This window comes from Miscanthus floridulus, chromosome 1 (assembly GCF_019320115.1).
Source record: "Miscanthus floridulus cultivar M001 chromosome 1, ASM1932011v1, whole genome shotgun sequence".
NCBI lineage: Eukaryota > Viridiplantae > Streptophyta > Magnoliopsida > Poales > Poaceae > Miscanthus > Miscanthus floridulus.
The window spans coordinates 171,877,700-171,898,651 of NC_089580.1; the positions used below are offsets into that span (position 1 = coordinate 171,877,700).

A 20,952-nucleotide genomic window follows, 5' to 3' on the forward strand; every position below is an offset into this window, starting at 1 on the left:
AAGTTCTATTGGTTTTCAGATCAGTCAGGGCCTCAGGGGGATCGTTCGGACTTCGGACGGACCGGCGGCATGGACGATGCAAGCATGCAGCCGAACAGGTTGGTTGCTGGCTGCTCCAACGGAACGGGTTTTTTTGGTCGTGCACTCATCATGCCCATGACAGGGATTGTTGCACGCACATTTGTGATGAAATCATCATGCGAGAATCCTAGATTCAGCCTATTCACGGTTGGTTTCTGCATGATAAACTCGACTAATGCTGGTTTATTGTGAGAGAAAAATATTATATCATAACTAATAAACCCTGACTAAAACCAACGAGCAAATGAATGTGCTATTGATAAAAGAGACCACACAGGAATACAGGATACTTCCACGGTGTATGGGAAAAGCGTGGCATCGGGGCCCACGCCCAAGAGCTGTAGTGCATGGTACGGCTCTCCTCTTTCGTCAGGACGTGCTTCCCACTCCGCCCGCACAAAATTGTCACCCCGGGTGAACGCCTGATCTGCCGCCACGTGCCTACCATCGAGATCCTACGGACCCAGTCGCTTGACCCGGTCCGCACGCCCGCTCTAGCTCGTGGCGGAACGAACGTGGAGAACGCGAGGGGAATCGTACCGTTGCTCTGACACGTCGGGCCCGGAGGCTGCGGTCCTAGGATGCAGTGAGGCTGAGGGTCGTTAGGCTGTGTATTTCCCTGGGCTCGCCCGTGCCACGGAATTTCCCGGAGAAAGTGCGGGCGTGAGGGACGAGCCTGAGCGGCGAGAGAAAATAGAGCGGCGAGACCGGAGCGGAGGAGGAGGCCAGGAGGGAGGGGATCGAGAGGAACGCGCGCGAACAGAAGAGAGGAAGAGGAAGGTGGCAGGGTCAGTTCCGCGCGCGCCGACGTGAGATTCCGGGCCGCCCGTGCCCGCAGGTGAGCTGCATTGCCGCCTCCGCTCTTCGATCGGTGCGCGTCGCGCATTTCAGGGGGTGGTGTGCGGAATCCTTCGTAGGTTGGGATCGAGGCGCGTATGAGACAATAGGGTTGCCGGGTGCTCATCTGGCTTCCGGATGCTGTGCAGGCTGCATTCGTTTTGGGGGACACCGCTTGCGCATCAGAAGAGCCTTTCTCCGCCGTGTTGCTGTTGCATGCGGGAGAGGGGTGGCCCATTGCGTGCTTCATTCATTGACGAATTAGATCAATTGTTGTAGGGTGCAGTGCATCAGATCGTTGCGGGTGTGGCTTTTGACCCGGGAGATTTTTGTTAGCGGGCAGAAATGACAAGATTTTCAAAACAATTCTGGGTCCGTGTCATGTGCAGTGTAAACTTGTTCTCTCTTCTATATTTTAGTGCAAAATTTCTTGGTGATATTGTGTTGCCGACCCATTGAAGAAAGGTGCTCTGATGCTGTGCAGCTTTAACTCTCTCCTCAGAAGCAAAATGTTTTGGCTGAATTGCAGTCAGCATGTTGAGTGAGGCGAGACATAGCAAAGCTTATGAGTGGAATGCTGCTTCAAAGCACCGCGGTTTTAATTCTATAAGAAAGAGGGGATATAGACAATTATGCAGTTACTTCTGTGTTAAGAATCATTTAGAGGTTTTCCAAAAAAAAGAATCATTTAGAAAGTTAATGCTTTGGCAGTTTGGCACCCGAAATTCTACCATGAACCCAAGTTCAATTATTTGCATGCTTCATGATGTTGGAACTGTAACTCTTATCTGCCTATCACTTCTACTATAGTTTTGGTTCTCTAAAATGTATATTATATATACTATTACATTGAACAAGACCACGAGAGTTTCCATAGTTTTATTAAATTTTTCCTCTCTTTGTGACTATGTGGTGTTGTGCTATATGATACCCCAGGTTCAAATAATGGATTAAAAACTTAAGCTGACACTTATGGTGGATGCTGAATTCAACCCAGTGAATCTGAAGCTGACCCATGAAGAACTAAAATAAGCTTTATGCTTCAGTGCCTTCTGGTAACCTCCATATTCCTGTGAAAATCTTGATATTCAGAAGATCACATCACAGCCGCTCTTGCTTAACTATAATTTGTATGATACTACAAATCGATAGGATTGGTAGGTCAGCGATTGGGCTAACTGGTAGTTCGTGCACATATTTTCAGTAACTGTGCATGATCATGGCTTAGCTAATGTTGTTGTTACAAAAAAATTCTCATAACATGGGGAATTGGAGTTTATGCATGAGGATTATTACTCGAAGAATTTATAAAGCTAGTTCAAATTTTAAAAAATTCATCCATATTACCAGGTTCCAACAGAAAACCACTGAAACATGATTTCCTGTTGTAACCTGGTAGTTTCTTTCTTTTCTATTATTCCTGCATAGAATAACTCTAATGAAATCATCATTAGTAACACTGTACTTATCGGTGGGACAGAAATCATCCTGAGGTCTTCATAAGTCAGCAACCTAGAGCACAAAATGTCAGCTCCGGAATTCAGGACTTCTTACCAGCAAGTAAGGGGGGGCATATGTTTGATGTTTCACTTACATTCTTAATTCGCCTATCTTTTCCATGTCCTGATCCTGTTAGTGAATTTATTATTAGTTTTTATTGGACTTTACCATGTCACTTTAGTGAAGTTCAGTTGATTCTTAGTTTCACTTAAAAGATACTGGATTAATGTAATGTTGCAACACAAAGCGAGTTGATAGAGCTCAGTTTGGTTGATCAACGGGTAAAATGGCTGTTATGTTATTCATATAGTTCATTGTTCTACTGGAATGGTACCATTGTTCTCTCTGATTTGCTCTCGAGATTGTTTTTGCTAACAGTATATACACATAATTGCTCATGCAAAAAGGTTGCACTTTTCCTCTTTTTAATTAAACTGAAGTTCCAAAAGTTCTTGCATCCTTGGATTGTTGCATTTTTCTGAGTATTAATTTAACCTGCTTTGTTTCATATTCTTGACAGGTATCATCTTCACAGTCCCCTGAGAATGTCGGTCAACTCAAGGTCTGCCGATGTGGGTCGGGAGACTCTAACTTTCAGATCACTAATAAATCTGACGCTGGTGAAAATTCACCGACAACTTGTCCAAACTGTCAGGTCCGTTGGATTTTCTTGCAGTTAAAAAAAATGTGTTTTCACAAAGCTGTGCTTGGTTGTACATAAAAACAAAGACGCAAAGGGCATTCTCCCAATGGCCTTTCAATGTTCTATAACTAGAAGATACCCCGCCCATTCCTGATGTGGATATCTTGCAATTAAGAGGTTGGAAGTTAATGGGATGACATGGCTATTAGTGGGAGATGATGTGGATAGTTGGTGGAGGATGATGTGGATGGCTTGCATGTTGAGATAGACTTGCAGTGGAGATTAGCTTTATAAGAAATATATATATAGATATAGATTTCCTAGGGCAAGTGATACACTGTAGAGCTATGCATCACTTACTTCAGATTTACCGTTCCTAAGTCTCAGTTGCACTTCAACGAGCATTTAGTCATATCGGACAACTGCATAAACACTATTAATTCAGAATCCACATATTCTTTTACTGCAGGTTCTTAAGAGTGGAAATTTACTGCTCTCATCTAAAGGTATTATTTCCTGCTGATACTACGCATAAATTCTGTTTTCACATGGCTACGTTAACTTGTGGTAACATTTTCATATGTATATGACATAGGATGATTATCCTTCTGATGGTCTAAAATTAGACCAACATAACCTTCTAACTTCTAAATTTACCAATGGTCGAGCTTTCAAGTACGGAAGACAGAAAAACGTACATCTTGAGAAGTCATAGCAGTAATCTCAATATCTTATGTGTATCAGAATATTCATTGTGCAGATTTTGGAACCATGGCAAACTGTATTGTGTATTGTGATGTGTATTGTTATATGCCATTATTTTTAGATGATAGGATATCAGCCAGCAGAGTGGATTACATATAAAAGGTAGATAACACGAGTAAAATTCGCGGCTGGTCCTTGAACTTGGCAAGGGGTTTCATCCGGGTCCCTGTACTCCCAAAATATTATTTTTGGCTCCCTAGACTTGGTTTCGGATCTCATCTGGGTCCAAAAGTGGCTCAACCCACTCCATGTGTTTATTCTTTTTCTCCCATTTTCTCTTTCCATCTGTATCTTCAAGCGTGGCTACCGCGAGTGCCGCTGGCAAGGCCACTGCAGGCGCGGGGACGCTGCGGGCGCTACAATTGGGGCCCGCCACAGACGAAGCGCCACTAGTGGGGGCGAGGCGAGGACGGCCGCGGGCGCCGCTGGTGGATCCATTGCGGACGTTGCGGATGGGGCGAGGCTGACTACGGGCGAAGCATGGCAGGCGAGCTTGGCCTCAGACCGTGGGCGCCACGTCGAGGCTGGCTGGGCCTCCGGCTGGCTGGCGCTGCATGGACCGAGAATGGATCCATGCTGCCACCGAGCGAGGCCCCCACGCGGGCGAGGGCCCACATGTCAGGTCGGGGCTGGACGTGGAGGCAGCTGCGCCGGCGGTGCACAGCAGAGTGAGGGAGAGATGGATGAGTCGATGGGTGGGAGAGAAAAGGGCAAGAGAAAAGGAGAGAAGAGAAAAAATAAAATAGAAATATATTCTACTGATGGATGGGTCCCACATGAGAGGAATGGTGGACATGACACGTGGACACATGTCGGGTCCACCACATCAGCATACAGAGCGGGTTAGGCCCTTTTTGGACGTGTATGAGACCCGGAAGCAAGTTTAAGGACTTGAAAATAGCATTTTGAGAGTACAGGGACCAGGTGACCTCCCCCCCCCCACACACACCAAGTTTGAGGACCGCCCATGAATTGTACTCATCATTTTGAGTGGCATCTGAGTTAGAGTAGACCATGGTACAATCTACTTGCTCTAAGCGGCATGGCCAAAAAACATATGATATCTGTTTATAATTCTTATAAAATTATATGCTTAAAATTTTTGGCGCAGGGTCAAACAAGCTTTGGTGAAATCTTAGCTGTTGGTATTGGGGTGAATGTGTGTGTGTGTTGTCTTTGTATTTTTGTACTATGCTTTTCCAGGGGTGAAGCTAGCAGCAAATCCACCCTGGTGCACCACTAAAAGTGTATATATGTTTTTATAGAGATATGTGGTAAATCTTAGGATCTTTAGTAGCAAAAATTATATTTACCCTGATGCATCAACATCAGGAAAGCTGAAACCCCTGTACTCTTCTTCTTAATGAAATGATGCACAACCCTCTTGCGTATTCAAGAAAAATGGTGGAACGTCTATAGGATAGTTGTCCATGTTGCTTACACCTATACTTAGCCCAACAGGCCAACATAGAACAATAAGAAATTTTCCATATTTTCACTACATTTAGCAGGGGATGTTATCTTTGCAGTTTAATTAGGTGGGTCAGGATATTTCTGCTTTCACCTGATCCTTTTTAATGTGGAACCTTTTATAGAAGCTTGGTTGCTTCATTCTGTCATCTTTACATCTGACCACTTCTGTTTCAACATGAAGTTTTACATATTTCTGTCTACTCTATGCTTCCCATTTTATTAAATTGGATAGCTTACAGGGATTGGCTGGACAGTATGGAAAAAGCGTTGGTTTATTCTTACAAGGACATCGTTAGTGTTCTTCAGGAGCGATCCTGTAAGATGAATTGCTATCATTCCTTCTATACTGTTTCCCTTTTCTTTAACTAATTAATCTAATACCATTTTGTAGAAAATGTACTTTGTTGTGTCTCTTTGCTTCAGTTACAAACTTACAATGCTCTGAATAATTTAAATTGTTGTTTGGACTAGAATAAATTTTGTTGTAAAAGCACACTCCAAGATGAAGTGTATTCTGAAAGAAGACATTAGGTGATGAGATACCTTTATCCAGTGGGGTTAGACCCCTTGATACCTATACTATATGGCACACAGTTCAACTAGGGGTAGGATGCCAGCTGGGGAAGCTACAAACTGTACCTCGTCGTATACCCAATGGGCCCTCACACCCTGATCAGATCTCGTTTGATCTTTTCTGTTCTGATGTTTTGTGAGCCTTATGAAACTTGGTATATAAATTCCACAAATTTGTTTTGAGGAAGAGTAAGTATATGAATCCAACTCTTAGCATCTACACCTAAACTCTACAGAATATTTTTAACAAGAAGTTCGTGTTGCTCACTATCCCCATCTGCTTGCTTAGATTTACCTGAGCTGTAATCAAGTAAAGCAAGGTATACCCACTGTTAGCACCGTAGCAGATGAACTACAAACTAGCATCTTGATTTGATCTAGGTCATTGTATCATTATTCACTATACCTACATAGTGTACAGGAAAGCTGAATGAACCTATAACTATAAGTGAAGTGGTACTATAGTTTGATTCTGTGCAAAAAACAAAATAATAATTCTACTAATGGCTGTGCATGTAACCATTTTCAAGAGCTAAACATGCTTGCAGCTACATGTAAAACTGGTGAAATTTTCTATGGATTTGGCTCAGTAATTTATTCAAACTGAAATGTTAGGTTATGCACTAACATTGCAATTATCCTCAATTTTCTGATTTACTTGCAGAGTGTTCCCCCTCCCAAAGGAAGTGAACCAATTGTTACACTTGGTGGAATTGACTTGAATAACACTGCAAGGTATGAATTTAATGCTGATATTTGTTGAAGTATAAATCTCCTTCAATAATGTCTTATAAGCTTATATCTTGTGCATGTTTCAGTATGATAGTCAAAGAAGAAAGGAAAGTTATAACAGTCGTCTTTCCTGATGGCCGTGATGGGCGCACTTTCACCCTTAAGGTTGGTTGTGTACCGCGGTTCAGTTTCTTAGTTACTATAGGAGGGTTGGCATTTGGGAGTGTGTAACAATGTTACTGCTGCAGTGACTAGTGGGGCAACAGGTGCGTCAGTGGGATTGGGGTTGCAATGTGGGTGTCCAACAATAATTAATAAGGCTCATGGTATCATCTAGGGATTTAATGGTGTGATTTTTCATCAAGCAGGCAGAAACTACAGAAGAACTAAATGAGTGGAGAAGTGCATTGGAGAATGCTCTGGCTCAGGCACCCAGTGTTGCGAATACAGCGGGACAACATCCGATAGTCAGCACTGACATAACAGAACCTGTTGAAGCTGCTGTTGAACAAGGTAAGCTATGTTTACTTTATCATAAGTTGCATGTATGACTCTCTTTTACTTACTAATAAGTCATAATTTCTAGACCAAAAGAAATTCGACTTTTTTGGGGAAACAATAGGCTACTCAAAATTTCAATGGATATATGAATTCCTAACAGAAATTGATAGCTCTTGGCTCCTCCCTTTGTACTTTATCTCCTTTCTTAATGAAATGACACACAGCTCTCCTGATTGTTCGAGAAAATAGCTATTGACTCCTGTCTTTTTCATTTCTGATAGCTGTGCCTGTAAAAGTGTGGTTGATACTGTTCCAATTTGTGTTCAGCTACCTTCGTTTTACATGTCCTTAATGTGTTGTTGATTTAGAAGTTCTGTAAGGCCTGGATGAAAATGACTTATGCTGCGAAAAATGACTCTGTGCCAGATAAACATTCCAATTCTTTGTTCGATTCTGTTTGTTTGTGCTTGTACTTAGAAACCAGAGTTTTCTAGGACACTAACTTAATCAAGTTGCATGCTCCCTACAGGGGCTTGGCCAATCATTTGTTAGTCAATATACATGAAGTACCTTACATATTTCATCAAAATCACTACATCCAGTCATCTCAAGAGTTAAAAAGAGAATGGAGGATATCTACAATTGCACCATTCATCCATTATCCATTAGTATATATAAATAGATTTTGGGCCTCATGGACCAAGATGGTGTAGAATAGACAGGAAAGGAGGGAATCACCACACACTGAATGTGGGTGGGGAGCCTTTCATATATAGCTAATATGTATACAAGGAAATTACACATATGGAAAGCTATACCCTGTACAAGGAAGCAATCCTAGGCTATACATAGAAAGAATCCTAGGCTATATATGGCAGCTAGCCTATCTATGGGATTACACCCAATCTATGATTAGTGCAGGATTATACATATCCTAATACCCGCCCGCAGTCGTAGCGGAAGCATCACGGACGCACAGACTGGTCCGAAAGTCAGTGAAGAGCTGGACGGGCAGACCCTTGGTCATAATGTCAGCAAACTAGTGTGCAGAAGGAACATGGAGAACCCTGAACTGTCCCAGAGCGACCTTCTCGCGGACGAAGTGGATGTCAATCTCGATATGCTTCGTGCGGCGGTGGTGGACAGGGTTGGCAGCCATGTAGACGGCGCTCACATTGTCACAGTAGACAACCGTCGCTAGCGGAATGGAGATGTGGAGCTCCTGGAGGAGCTGACGCAGCCAGCAGCACTCAGCAACCGCATGGGCCACCGCACGGTACTCAGCTTCGGCACTGGAGCGCGACACAGTCGTCTGTCGCTTGGAAGACCATGAGACCAGGTTGTCGCCGAGGTAGATGCAGAAGCCTGAAGTAGAGCGATGTGTATCCGGGCAGCCAGCCCAGTCGGCATCAGAGTAGGCTGTGAGCTGATCTACAGGTCTGGAGCTCAAGTGAAGGCCTGCAGATAGCGAGCCCTTGACATAGCGCAAGATGCGCTTGATCAACGCAAGATGCGGCTCACGAGGGTCATGCATGAAGAGGCAGACCTGCTGCACAGCATAGGCCAGGTCTGGCCTCGTCAGAGTGAGGTACTGGAGGGCTCCCGCCAGGCTCCTGTACTCCGAGGGGTTGGCGACGGGAGCGCCCTCAGTGGAGGACAGCTTGGTCCGGGCATCCACCGGGGTAGCGGTCGGGTGGCATTCAGACATGCCAGCGCGCTGAAGAAGCTCGACGGCTTATTGCCGTTGGGATAGGAACAGGCCACTGCTGTCCCGCGTCACCGAGATGCCGAGGAAGTGCTGGAGGTCACCAAGGTCCGTCATGGCGAACTCCAGAGAGAGTCGGGAGGCGACGTGCAGGAGTAGAGCCGGTGACGACGCGGTGACAATGATGTCATCAACGTAGAGGAGAAGGTAAGCCATGTCAGCTCCAGCCTTGTAGATGAACAGGGAGGCATCCGACTTGGATGTGGTGAAGCCGATGCTGCTGATGAAGGCGGAGAAGCGCTGGTTCCAAGCTCGCGGCGCCTGTTTAAGTCCATACAAGGACTTCTGCAGCAAACAAACGGAATTAGGAGCAGCAGGGTCGACGAAGCCTTTGGGCTGCTCGCAGTAGACTGTCTCCTCGAGATTGCCGTGGAGGAAGGCATTCTTCACGTCGAGTTGGCGGATAGGCCAATCCCGGGACGCAGCAATGCTGAGCACGGTGCGGATCGTGGCAGGCTTGACGACCGGGCTGAAGGTCTCGTCGTAGTCGACGCCGGCCTCCTGGGAGAAACCGCGGACGACCCAGCGCGCCTTGTGCCGGGCGAGGGAACCGTCGGAGTGGAATTTGTGCTTGAACAGCCACTTCCCAGTAACAATGTTAGCACCAGGGGGCCGAGGGACAAGGCGCCAAGTGCCATTGTCGATCAGTGCCTTGTACTCATCGGCCATCGCAGCGCGCCAATTGGGGTCGGCGAGGGCGCTGCGATAGTTCGCCGGCACCAGCGAGGCGACGGAGGTGGTGAAGCCGTAGCGCTGGACAGTGCGCAGGGAGCCGTGACCGTGTCACAGGCCGGGTCGGTGGTGCAGCAGGCTGCTGGGTCGCTGCAGGTGGCGGAGCAGATGGTGGCAGAGCAGATGGTGCAGGGGCGACGACCTCGGTGGGCGGTGCAGCAGCCACAGGAACCGGCGCCAGGGGAGCCACAGGGTCAGCCGCAGGAACTCGGCTGCGGCGAGTGAAGACGATGCCGAAACGCTGGCGCCCCGGCTGTGGAGCGGCTGGCGGCTGTTGCCCGCCCGCAGGCGGAGCAGGCGGTGGGTGCCCGCCCGTAGAGGCAACCAGGGGGCCCAGCTGGATAACAGCTGGGTCCAGGAGCGCAGGGGCTGGATCCTCGCTGGTTTCAGGGAGCGGCGGAGGAGTGCTCACTGTTGTCGTCAAGGAAGAAAGTCCCTGCATCAGAAATTCAAGTGAGGGCGGCACGGAGGCCGCCGATGGTGCTGCCGCGAATGGGAACACTGACTCGTCGAATATGACATGGCGGGAGATGATTATCCGGTGAGTATTCATGTCGAGGCAGCGGTAGCCCTTGTGAGAGGATGGGTATCCGAGGAAAACACACGGGGCGGAGCGAGGAGCGAGTTTGTGGGGGGAGGTGGCGGTGAGGTTTGGATAGCAAAGGCACCCGAAGACACGGAGGGAGGAGTAATCTGGGAGAGTGCCATAGAGAATTTGATGAGGTATTTGGTGGTGGATGGAGGAGGAGGGACGCCGATTGAGGAGGGTGGTGGCTGTGGTGAGAGCCTCAGCCCAGTAAGGAGGAGGCATGAAGGCATGGAGGAGCATGGTGCGGATGGTGTTGTTGATAGTGCGGAGTATGCGTTCGGCCTTGCCATTTTGCGGGGACGTATAGGGGCAGGAGAGGCGTAGGGTAGTGCCCTGGCTGCTGAGGAGTGTGGCGGTGGCGTGGTTAACGAATTCGGTGCCATTATCTGCTTGGAGGGATTTGGGTGTGGTGCTGAATTGTGTTGTAGCATAGGCAAAGAATTCGACAAGATGCCGGTGCACCTCAGATTTGTAGCGCAGTGGGAATGTCCAGCAGTAATGGGAAAAATCATCGAGTATGACGAGATAATATTTAAAACCGGAGTTGCTAGGCACGGGAGATGTCCACACATCACAATGTAGTAAATCAAATGGGGCACTAGTTACAGAGGTGGAATGGCTAAACGGGAGTCGCACGTGCTTGCCAAGTTGACATGCATGGCAGAGGCAAGGCGAGTGCTTATTGTAGGAGATGGCCGACATGTTCCGTAGAGTGGCGAGGCTGGATGGGCCGGGGTGGCCGAGGCGGTGATGCCACAGGGACGACGTGATGGCGAGGCTGCAGGAAGTGGACGGTGTGGTGGGGAAGGTGTAGAGGTCGCCACCACTATTGCAGCGAAGAGTCACGCGCCCGGTCTGCTGGTCCTTGACAGAAAAGCCACAAGAGTCAAATTCAACGGAACAAGCATTGTCACGGGTGAATTGACGAACTGAAAGGAGGTTGCGTACTAGAGCAGGGGCAACCAGAACATCATGAAGATGAAAGGTAGAGTGCGGGGAGTGTAATTTAGATGGTCCACGGCAGGTGATGGGAATGGTAGTGCCATCGCCAACCGTGATGCCAGAAGGAGGAGGAGGGAGACGGGATAGGAGTATACCATCCGAGGATGACATGTGGGCAGTGGCACCAGTGTCGAAGACCCAGGGGGAGGACCCCTGAAGCGACATCTGGTTCAGGGCAGCGATGAGGCCTGCCTGATCCCAGCCGCCCTGCTGCTGGTGAGGAGGCAGAGAGGAGTTCGTGGCGCCGGACAACTGAGCGGGGGCAAAGGCCGTGTGGGCCTGGGCCGGGGGAGGAGCCCCGAGCACGCCAGGGCCGCCCCACGCTGGTGGACGCCATGGCTGCTGATGCGGCGCAACAGTCCAGGGCGGGTAGCAGAGCCACGGAGCCGCCGATGCAGCAGACTTCGGGGCGCCGCCCTTGCCCTTCTTCTTCCAGCGGCCATTGCCGCCGCCCTTCCCGCCGCTGCTGCCGCCGCTGCTGGAGCCGCCACCATAGCCGGTGAAGCTGCCGCCGGTGGCGCTGGAGACAGTGCGGCAGGCAGTGCCGCACGCGGCGTGGAACGCCGTCTGGGCTGCCACGGTGCCCTCGTTGGCGAGGCGGAGCTCCTTGAGGACGAGCTTCTCGCGCGTAGTGGCGAAGTCCGGCAACGGGTGCGAGTCGGCGATGTTGTCGGCGGTGCTGGCGAAGCAGGGGTTGAGGCCGCGCAGGAAGTTGAGGACGAGCTCCGAGTCGGTGATGACGCGACCGACATCACGGAGTGCGTCGGCGGTGGCCTTCATCTTTTGGGCGTAGTCGTTGACGGGGGAGTCGCCCTGGGTCATGGAGTAGAACTCGTGACCCAGGAAGATGGCGCGCGGGGCCTTGTTGGCCTCGAAGAGGCGCCTGATGGCGAGCCAGAGGGCACGCGCGGTCTGATCTGGTGCCGTCGCCAGGCCGAGGACATCCGGCCCAACAGAGCCAAGGAGCCAACTGCGGACGCAGGCGTCGGCGATGTTCCAGGCAGGGTTGGGAGAGCCAGCTTCCTCCGTGATGTGGGAAAGAAGGCCGAATTTCCCGCAGAGAGAAGTGAAGAACGGTTCCCACTGGTTGAAATTGGGCCTCGTCAGTTCCAGGGTCACCGGGATGTGGTTCTTGACATTGATCGTTGCATAGGGGGCAACGAAGACAGCAGGGGCAGAGAGGGAGCCCAGGCTGTTCGTGGTGCTGGAGGAGGAGGAGCTGGTGGCAGATCCAGTCGTCATGGCGACCCTGATGGGAGGAGGGAGGGACAGCAGAGGGGGGGGGGGGGGGGGGGGGGGGGGGGGGGGGTGGGAAGGAGCCTTTCATATATAGCTAATATGTATACAAGGAAATTACACATATGGAAAGCTATACCCTGTACAAGGAAGCAATCCTAGGCTATACATAGAAAGAATCCTAGGCTATATATGGCAGCTAGCCTATCTATGGGATTACACCCAATCTATGATTAGTGCAGGATTATACATATCCTAATAGATGGGATAAACACACCAAGCTACCATGTATACATATAATACAGGTGGCATAAAAAAATGAAAATTTGCATCAGATGTCAGATAATGCAGTATATATTTGCTGACATATTAAAACCAGAGACTTCTCACAATGGAACTTGAGACACAATATTTGGAATAGTTGTTTTTGTCTATTTCTTTCTTACTGTGATTTGGTGGGGAGGGACTGAATCTTATCATGGAGTTGGAATACAAGTAAGCAAATTCGATCCATTGCAGCGGAGGATAAGTCTGTAATCGGCAGACCAGCAGAATTTGCACTTGTCGATGCTGATGGCAATACAGCATTCCTGGAGAAGGCCTTAAAGTTCATCGAAGATTATGGTAAATCATTTTTCCATGTTTTAATAATTCAATACACATGTTTGCCTGTAATTTCCGGTAGTTACGAATTTGTGAAATAAATATCCTGGTGAAATAAATATTCAGTACAGGCCTATATATATTTACCAAGTTGATGTTCAATGACAAGTGGACCCCCCCTCCCCCTTTGTAGGTGTGAAGGTTGAAGGAATTCTCCGTCAGTCTGCTGATGTTGAAGAAGTCAAACGCAGGGTTCAGGATTACGAAAAGGGTGAGTTATTGTACTTTGACCATTTTACCTGTTAAGTAAAGATAACTAGGTTTGGCACTTCGCAGTGTCTTACCAAGAGCTTATTGTATGTAGTTCTAGTAAGTTATTTTTCTTTTTATTATATCCATGCATATTTTCATGAAGCTAGTTTGGGAGGATGTAAGTTTGGATAACCCGAGAGTTGTATTTCCTCTGGCTTACTAGCTATGTGTTTAAAATCACATCTTTCAATATGAATTTGTAGGAAAGAACGAGTTCTCCCCAGAAGAGGATGCGCATGTTATTGGTGACTGTATTAAGGTATTTATTTGACAAGCATTTACTATGATCTACAATAGGAATAAACTGTGGTTCTATTCTTTTAGCAATGTTTGTTGATTCTCATTCACTGCAGTGCATTCTTCGAGAGATGCCATCTTCTCCAATTCCAGCACCATGTTGCACTGCCCTGGTTAGAGCTTACCGTAAGACTGACTTGAAACTTACTTTTTTTTTCAGCAATGTGCCCCATCTTGATTTTCAGTGCCTAACTACCTTTCATGGAGTACATACCAAAATACCAGCTTAACCCCTTATCTACTAACATTGTGTTATGCTAAAAATTATAAACTGATCAAAACAAACGGTTGTACAGGAACTGACAAGACAAAAAGACTTGATGCTATGAATAGAGTGATATATGAAGTATTCCCAGAACCAAATCGTCAATTGTTGCAGAGGTATCTACCTATAATGGTTTGTTTCCAATGTGTTATAAACCAAATTGTAGACTGCACAAGTAATGTTCGTGGTGTCATGACCCCTACTGTCTATGTTCATTCTTGAAGAATATGTACATGGTTTTTTTTTTTCATATTTAATAGTTTCCTTTAGACTGTATGGTAAACTGATAATCGCAGAAATCCATGAGACTCATTGCCTTTTCTTTTAGGATTCTCAAAATGATGCAGACTGTTGGATCACACAAAGCTGTAAATAGGATGTCTCCATCTGCTTTGGCAGCTTGCATGGCACCGCTTCTTCTGCGTCCTCTTCTTCTTGGTGAATGTGAAATTGATAGTGAATTCAGTATGGCTGGGGATGGTTCATTCCAGTTGCTTCAAGCTGCTGCTGCTGCCAACCATGCTCAAGCTATTGTTATTATTATGCTTGAGGAATATGATCAGATATTTGATGTACCTGCTTTTCCCTGGACATGCTTTTCTTTGCAAACTCGCTCCATTTGAATCCGTACTGTATTGTTATGGATTTTAATCCAACAATTACCTGTTTAGGATATTGAAGACGGTTCGTACTCTTCAGATGCTTATACCGAGTCTGACATTGACAAGGAATATTCGACAGACAATGACATCCCTGAAGACGATGGTTCCTATGGTTCTGGCGAAGATGTTGAAGAAGATTTAAATGATGATACTGAACACTCTTCTGGCATGAGGGTTGAATGTGATAGTAACATTAGGATTGATAATGCTGATGATAAGGTACTTCATCTGATCACTGGGTTCTTTTCTAATATTATCGAAAGGAGGATATCTCTTTTCCTGTAAACATTTATGATCGATATCTTGTTTTTATCATGCTATTCATTGTCTTGCTTTTAGCATTCAGAGCTTATCTTCCTAAACGTAACCATTCAGTGTTCACAGACCTGGTAAAACATTTTCCGTTTTCACCAACTTTTTTGTCTTGAAAACGCAGGAGATCTGCATATCATTATATTAAGAAGAAACATTTTCACCAACAATATTTTTGTTAAAAAGAAATTCTAAATTATCTACTTGAAATGATGATTATGGATTCTGGTTTTCTGTCAAAAGTTCCTCCACTGGTCATTAACTTATTATGTGACAAAATTCACTTTTCAAAATTGTACCTTGGAGACCCTTAAAAAATCAACAAGATTTTGTACTAACTTTCCCTAGAATGAATATCTTATCATATTGTACTATTAGAGACAGTCTGTTCCATAGCATTTTTAATCCACCTCAGACAGTATCTGAAGGAGAATAAAAGGAGAAGATGCTTTATGAACTAACTCTGTGGTGGTCTCTGGCCCTCCCTCCATAAACTAACAGAAAATTGCTAAAAGAAACCAGGAAAAAAATGCTTCACCTAACAAACACTTCAAGACAGAACTTTAAAAAATCCCACTTGTACCAATAGTTCATATTGCAACAGCTTTGTGACCTCTATCTAGTTGATATGTTGCTATCAGATTGTGCTTGTTAAATTTTCAATAGAAGCAGTAATTTCATTACGGAACAGAAATTGCTGTTCTGGACATAAGTCCTTATCCTAGTCCTTATCTAAAGTAAATTTAATGTGAAGTCAGCAGTCAAATGGGCCTCATTCATTGAATTCTTACTTGACCTTGTGTTTTTGTAGGATAATTTTTAGCAGAATATGTCAATAACAAGTAATCCTAGTACGAACAAAGTTATGCTAATTGATTGGTTAAACAAAAGCCTTTGCAAATATCCTCACTATTGGCTATAAAAACTTCCCCATTGTACATAACTTAAAACTTGAACCGGTAAATTATATGTTGAGCATGTTTATTCATCAGGTAGTACCTTCTTGATGTGCATAAACCAACACTAAAGCTTATTCTCAATTGCACATGATGATATGCTGTAAGAAGAAAAACTCGCCTTGGGGGAGAGATGTCTGGCCTAGCATCATCATATATATAGGAGGTGCAAATTGAACCTGGTTGGCTGAGTAGCAACTACCTCCACCGGCGAGTATATCTCAGGGAGACTCAATAAACAGTCTCTTAAGAAGAACTCAACTAGTTATTTGTTGTATCTGAACTGACTTGAAGATTTTATGCTTTCATATTCAACCGATAGTCCAAAATCCCATTAATTGTGTTCTGGTAACACGTGTCAGCAATTTATTTAGTATTTGAAGGTAGCATATAATTGCAATGCTAATAAGATACATCTTTATAGACTGCTATTATGTATTTCATTCAGACTGCAACTCTATAGGATGCATGCAGCCATGAGAAAATCACTCGTGACAACTGAAATGACGCGGGTGATTTTTTTTTGTGAAATACTTTTTCTAAATCACACTCTTGAAAAATTAGTGGTTAAAATAGCATTCTTTTACTCTGAAAAGACAAAAAAAAGGCCTTTCTTTTCTTGACTGAAGGGATTACTCTAGGTATCTTCTTAAACCATCTAATTTCATTCTAAGATGAGAAAAATCATGGTCGCAGTAACTCAATATTCTTGGAAATTATATTGATAAGACTAAGATTCTATGCATAACACTGCACGAAGTCTGAAATTACTACGTTACATTTTAAAATTTTAAAACATATAAACTTTCCTTTCTCATTAAATGCCCTTGCAACCTGTTTGTTGCCCTTACAATTTCTCATTACCCATAGGTTAATAGCAATATCTCGAGCACTACATGTGATGACAATGATAAAGTTGTTCAACCTCCTGCAAGGGTCATGAAAGACAGTAATCAAATTTCTTCTCTTCCAAAAGTGGATGATACATCTAAAATGCAGAGCAACAGTTCATCCACAGATCATATACAAAAACAAAATGCTCATTCGTCAGTAAGCAAAAGGAACTCATGGGGGCGTACTTCAGTAAGTTTAATTGTTATTCACATAATTCTGTGTATTAGAATTAGTGTTATCCTACAGTTTGGATGAAACACTTTATTTACAGGCAAGAAAAGGCTTGTCAACAGAGGAGGCTGGCTGTTGCAGTGATAACGACGAGTAAGTAGCCTTATATGCAATGCAACTGGGCATGTGCTATGTATCGGAAGAGTTATAGACATCTCCTAAAAGTAGCAAATTCTTTTTTGTTTGTTGTTTGGCTAGTTCTCCTCAGCAACCAAGAACTCATCACATGACGTCCCAAAGAGAATAACTGGAATAGCCCACTGTTAGGATTTAGTAATGGGAATAAACTATTTCTGCTCTTACATGGTTGCCCAGTTCTTTTAGTTGGGGTGTGATTAAAAAGAATGTGATGGTTGACTGCTATGGACCAAATCACCTTTAGCTAAAAAAGGGTTATATTCCTTTTTCCATTCTTCTCAACTCCCACTTGTAGGATGAGTAGTGCATATAAAATACAAACTTGCTTTTCAATTCATACATAGAAAGTTTTTTTTTTCTTTCACTGCATATAGGTTCATTTGCCCTTTGATTCTCCAAAATTTGTAGGTTTTATGAACTTTGCTAACTATTAACAGTTTCTTGTTACCTTGCACTCTAACTAAAAATATATTAAAAAGGACAGATGGAAACTTATAAAGATAAAAATACAAGTCAGCTTTAGAATTTACATCTGTTGTTATTTTGAGCTGCCTTTTCTTTTCTAATTCAGCTTCTGAACTAGGGCTCATATTGCGAAGCTTGAAAACAAGAAGACCCATCTCCAATCTAAACTTACAGAGGAGGTACAACCTTTTCCCTAGGATCACACGAAAATCATGTAACATAACATTCTTCCATGTAAGATGATTCTATTTTTCAGGTAAAAGAAAACACAGTCCTCCAGGCAAATTTAGAAAAGCGAAAAGAAGCACTACATGAGCGTCGTGTAGCACTTGAAAAAGAAGTAAGAGTTCAAACTTAAGGCCTGGCTTATTATTATTATTGTTGTTGTTGGTGGTGGTGGTGGTGGTGCTGTTCTGGAAAGAGAATACTCCTACCAGGCAGGGTTTGAACTTAAATAATTAAGAAAGACATAAGATATCATGCATTATGTTGAAGGTGAGATTGTTCTACTAGCAGTTATGCTGCAAGTACTATCCAAACATCCAAACCCAAGCTATAGCCTAATAAGTTTGAAATAAATTGATCCTTACTCATGTTTTAAGAGTCAGCAAATGGACTCCCTGCAGTTTGCTCGAGGCATGGTCATGGTACTCGGTCAGATTGCTGTTTGTTCTTGTCATTTTGGATGCCCAGGACAAACGATATACAATATCTTAACATGATTCTTCTTTTTTTCCCCTTTTTAAAGTATGAGTACATTCCAAACAAACATCTTCTTGCGGCCCAAACTTATCCAATGCAATCATGTTTTATTGTTGTAGGAATGTCTCCCTGATAACAACAAACTGAATGAAGTTCTGATTCTATTGGATGTTCTAATGTCATTACGCAGCCAACTTTTTTTTTGAACGTAAGTGGCAGGAGCTCTGCCTTTCAATTAAGAAGAAGAGAGTTATATGTACAGGGAGGGGCAAAAGCCCAAAAGACACTGGATGCATGCCTCAGCACGTGAGAGCATACAAACAAACAAACTCCGCACTACGAGAAACAACCACTAAGGAGGTTGCCGGTGGTGCGCCCTTTTATGTAGGTCTAGGTTTTCCTTTGCAGCCAACTTTTTTTACCTCACATTTATCAAAAGCGTATGGTTATTTACTTGACCTGGGTTATCGCCATGGTCAGCAAAGGATTTGAACATGGTGCCACAGTGAAGCATCAGTTTATTTCTTCCTTCAGATAAAAAAAAGTTTCTAGCATGGTAATGTTTGGGTGCAGAGGCAGGGGTGAGGGCAATGCCATTTAATAAACCATTAATAAAATATTAAAATGTCACTTTGTCATAGCCATGTATCCATCTGGCACTGGACCATATAGTCTGCTTCTATACACTGGAGATAGAAGTTTTTTTTCCTCTAACAAGCAGGAGAGCTGTGTATCATTATATTAAGAAGAATGAAAAAAGGTGGTCTTACAGCACCACACACAAACCCAGACCCACACACTCACATCACACTCAACCTTAGTACAGAAACTCTCACTAGCACATTAAGAAACCTGACCCTTGACCAAAAGAAAAACCAAGAGTTCACTCATTGGTAGGCACTGGAGATAGAAGCATAGAACACGAACTTAACAGGTGGATTTTTCCATCCTTCTTCCTGTATTTCAGCTGCCTTCTGATTTCTCAGTCGCTCCTGTTTCATATTTGTTCTATACAGGGAGTTCTGACTCAGAACTATGCTGCATTTACATGCTTCTGGAAATTGTTTGTTGTGCTTGCAATGTTCTGCTTTTTTCTCTGTTCAACAAGAATACTTTGCACATTCAACAGGTGGAAAATTTACGAGACCAGCTGCAGAAGGAGAGAAATTTGAGGGCTTCATTGGAGTCTGGGCTAATGAATATGCGAAGAGGACAAGTGTCCTTCCCGTCAACGATAGACACCAAGGTACCCTTTCTGAATCTGGCTATTGAGATAGATAATGGTTTTCGCCATTTGAAGCTTTTTTCTTTTCTTTTTGTTGATAATAGACTAAGGCAGATCTTGAGGAAGTTGCTGCTGCTGAAGCTGATATTATGAACTTGAAGCAAAAGGTTTCTGATCTTCGGGGACAGCTCAACAACCAAGTCCAGTTGAGTTCCACCTCGTTATGTGAATCATGCAACAGCAAGCAATACATAAATGCAGACAAGTTTGTCGAGTAAGGTTTTACTGCCAAGCATTCAATATTACTTTCTCACTGTTCATAATATTTGCCTCCTTTTAGAATCCTTGGTTGAGACATAATTGGCCTCCCTTTCTGCAGAGGTGAACAAAATGCCGGCCTTTCTCCACAGATTGGCTCCTCAGTCGAAGCACAACCAATTGTAGGGTCTAATTCTGTACCTGACATGTTCTGGGCTACAAACCAAATGGTTCAGAAGATGTTGTATTCAAAGGGTGAGATTGGGAAGGACGGCCAAGACGGATCACTTACATCAAGATGGAACTTTGCACAGAGACCGCACTCAAATAGTCCAGTTACGAGCAGGGTTCAAGGTTCAAATGCCTATTCAAGTACTAAAACCGAGGTGATCACATTCTGCACCATAATAAACACTGATTTTACTACCCTGGGTCACCATAATCACCCTTTTCTGTCTCTTGATAAGATTATGTTAACGATGCCACTTTGACTTCAAGTTACTAATGCACTCTATTATCAGGAATCTGGGGCCGCACCATCCTCTGCATTAGCCAAGCTGACTACTCGACTCAACTTTCTGAAAGAAAGAAGGGCCTTGCTTGCCAGTGAGATGCAAAACTTAGATCTGGGTCGCTCCCAGGCCCAGAGGCAGACAGCTCCTCTGAAAACTGAGACTCCATCTGAGAAGTAGAATTTGCATCTTTGTTAGGCCACAAGCTCACAAAAGCATTGTGCCATCGAAGTGGGACAAGTCCAGCTGCCACGATCGATGCTCATGTAGGATTGCAGGCAGTGACAGAAAACTTCGATTGGACAATGGACAGACTACCTAGCTATAGAGTAACTTGATTTGTAAATTGCACAGGTAAATCGTGCCTTCATCATGATGATTCATATGTCAAGTTTTGTAGCGACACCGACGACCAACCTGGTTTGTACTATTATCTCCAAATACACAATACTCTGGGACAAAGCCAAAGTGCGCTTGCAAATAATTTGTCGGTCTGTCTGGGTACTCTGGTATGTACATCAACTTCATTTATGATCAAGCTTAGTAAAAATACCGTACCATGTGTATCTATGCCTTTAGTGTACCGTACGTATGACCTAATAGTAATTCCACTGAAGTTGGCAGTCCCAGACTCCCAGTGCTAAAAAGAGCGACTAGTATACCTGCGTGAACATTGTGCTCCGTTTTGTTT

At 44.6% G+C, this 20,952-nt stretch overlaps 2 protein-coding genes across 4 annotated transcripts; one reads left to right on the plus strand and one right to left on the minus strand.

Moving 5' to 3' along the window:
• The first annotated feature begins 732 nt into the window (after window positions 1-732).
• On the plus strand, window positions 733-20,755 carry LOC136548212 (rho GTPase-activating protein REN1-like). 3 transcript variants are annotated; one of them, XM_066539826.1, is made up of 25 exons: window positions 733-919; window positions 1,198-1,290; window positions 1,855-1,973; window positions 2,399-2,478; window positions 2,939-3,073; window positions 3,531-3,567; window positions 5,539-5,615; window positions 6,537-6,607; window positions 6,691-6,769; window positions 6,973-7,117; window positions 12,949-13,053; window positions 13,226-13,303; window positions 13,548-13,603; window positions 13,698-13,767; window positions 13,938-14,022; window positions 14,235-14,478; window positions 14,578-14,787; window positions 16,707-16,919; window positions 17,002-17,054; window positions 17,683-17,743; window positions 17,821-17,904; window positions 19,396-19,512; window positions 19,596-19,765; window positions 19,871-20,135; window positions 20,271-20,755. In XM_066539826.1, exons 4-25 carry the CDS (start codon window positions 2,443-2,445, stop codon window positions 20,439-20,441), a joined length of 2,562 nt encoding a protein of 853 aa, XP_066395923.1. In that variant the 5' UTR covers window positions 733-919; window positions 1,198-1,290; window positions 1,855-1,973; window positions 2,399-2,442; the 3' UTR covers window positions 20,442-20,755. The 3 variants fall into 3 exon arrangements, with proteins under 3 accessions (XP_066395923.1, XP_066395918.1, XP_066395924.1); XM_066539821.1 differs by lacking the exon at window positions 1,198-1,290; XM_066539827.1 differs by lacking the exons at window positions 1,198-1,290; window positions 1,855-1,973.
• On the minus strand, window positions 10,878-12,435 carry LOC136548253 (uncharacterized). Its single transcript, XM_066539854.1, has 2 exons — window positions 11,289-12,435; window positions 10,878-11,055 (listed from the first exon to the last, which is right to left on the minus strand). The coding sequence occupies exons 1-2, from the start codon at window positions 12,433-12,435 to the stop codon at window positions 11,018-11,020; spliced, it is 1,185 nt and encodes a 394-aa protein (XP_066395951.1). The 3' UTR covers window positions 10,878-11,017.
• Window positions 20,756-20,952: the final 197 nt, after the last annotated feature.

Excerpts from the sequence above, each read along its gene's own strand:
- LOC136548212 (XM_066539826.1), top strand. The coding sequence starts at position 2,443 with ATGTCAGCTCCGGAATTCAGGACTTCTTACCAGCAA. Across the intron at positions 14,479-14,577 it reads AATATGATCAGATATTTGAT|GATATTGAAGACGGTTCGTA; the intron begins GTACCTGCTTTT and ends TTACCTGTTTAG. Across the intron at positions 17,744-17,820 it reads AATCTAAACTTACAGAGGAG|GTAAAAGAAAACACAGTCCT; the intron begins GTACAACCTTTT and ends TCTATTTTTCAG.
- LOC136548253 (XM_066539854.1), bottom strand. The coding sequence starts at position 12,435 with ATGACGACTGGATCTGCCACCAGCTCCTCCTCCTCCAGCACCACGAAC. Across the intron at positions 11,056-11,288 it reads CCACATGTCATCCTCGGATG|GACCAGCAGACCGGGCGCGT; the intron begins GTATACTCCTAT and ends TTTTCTGTCAAG.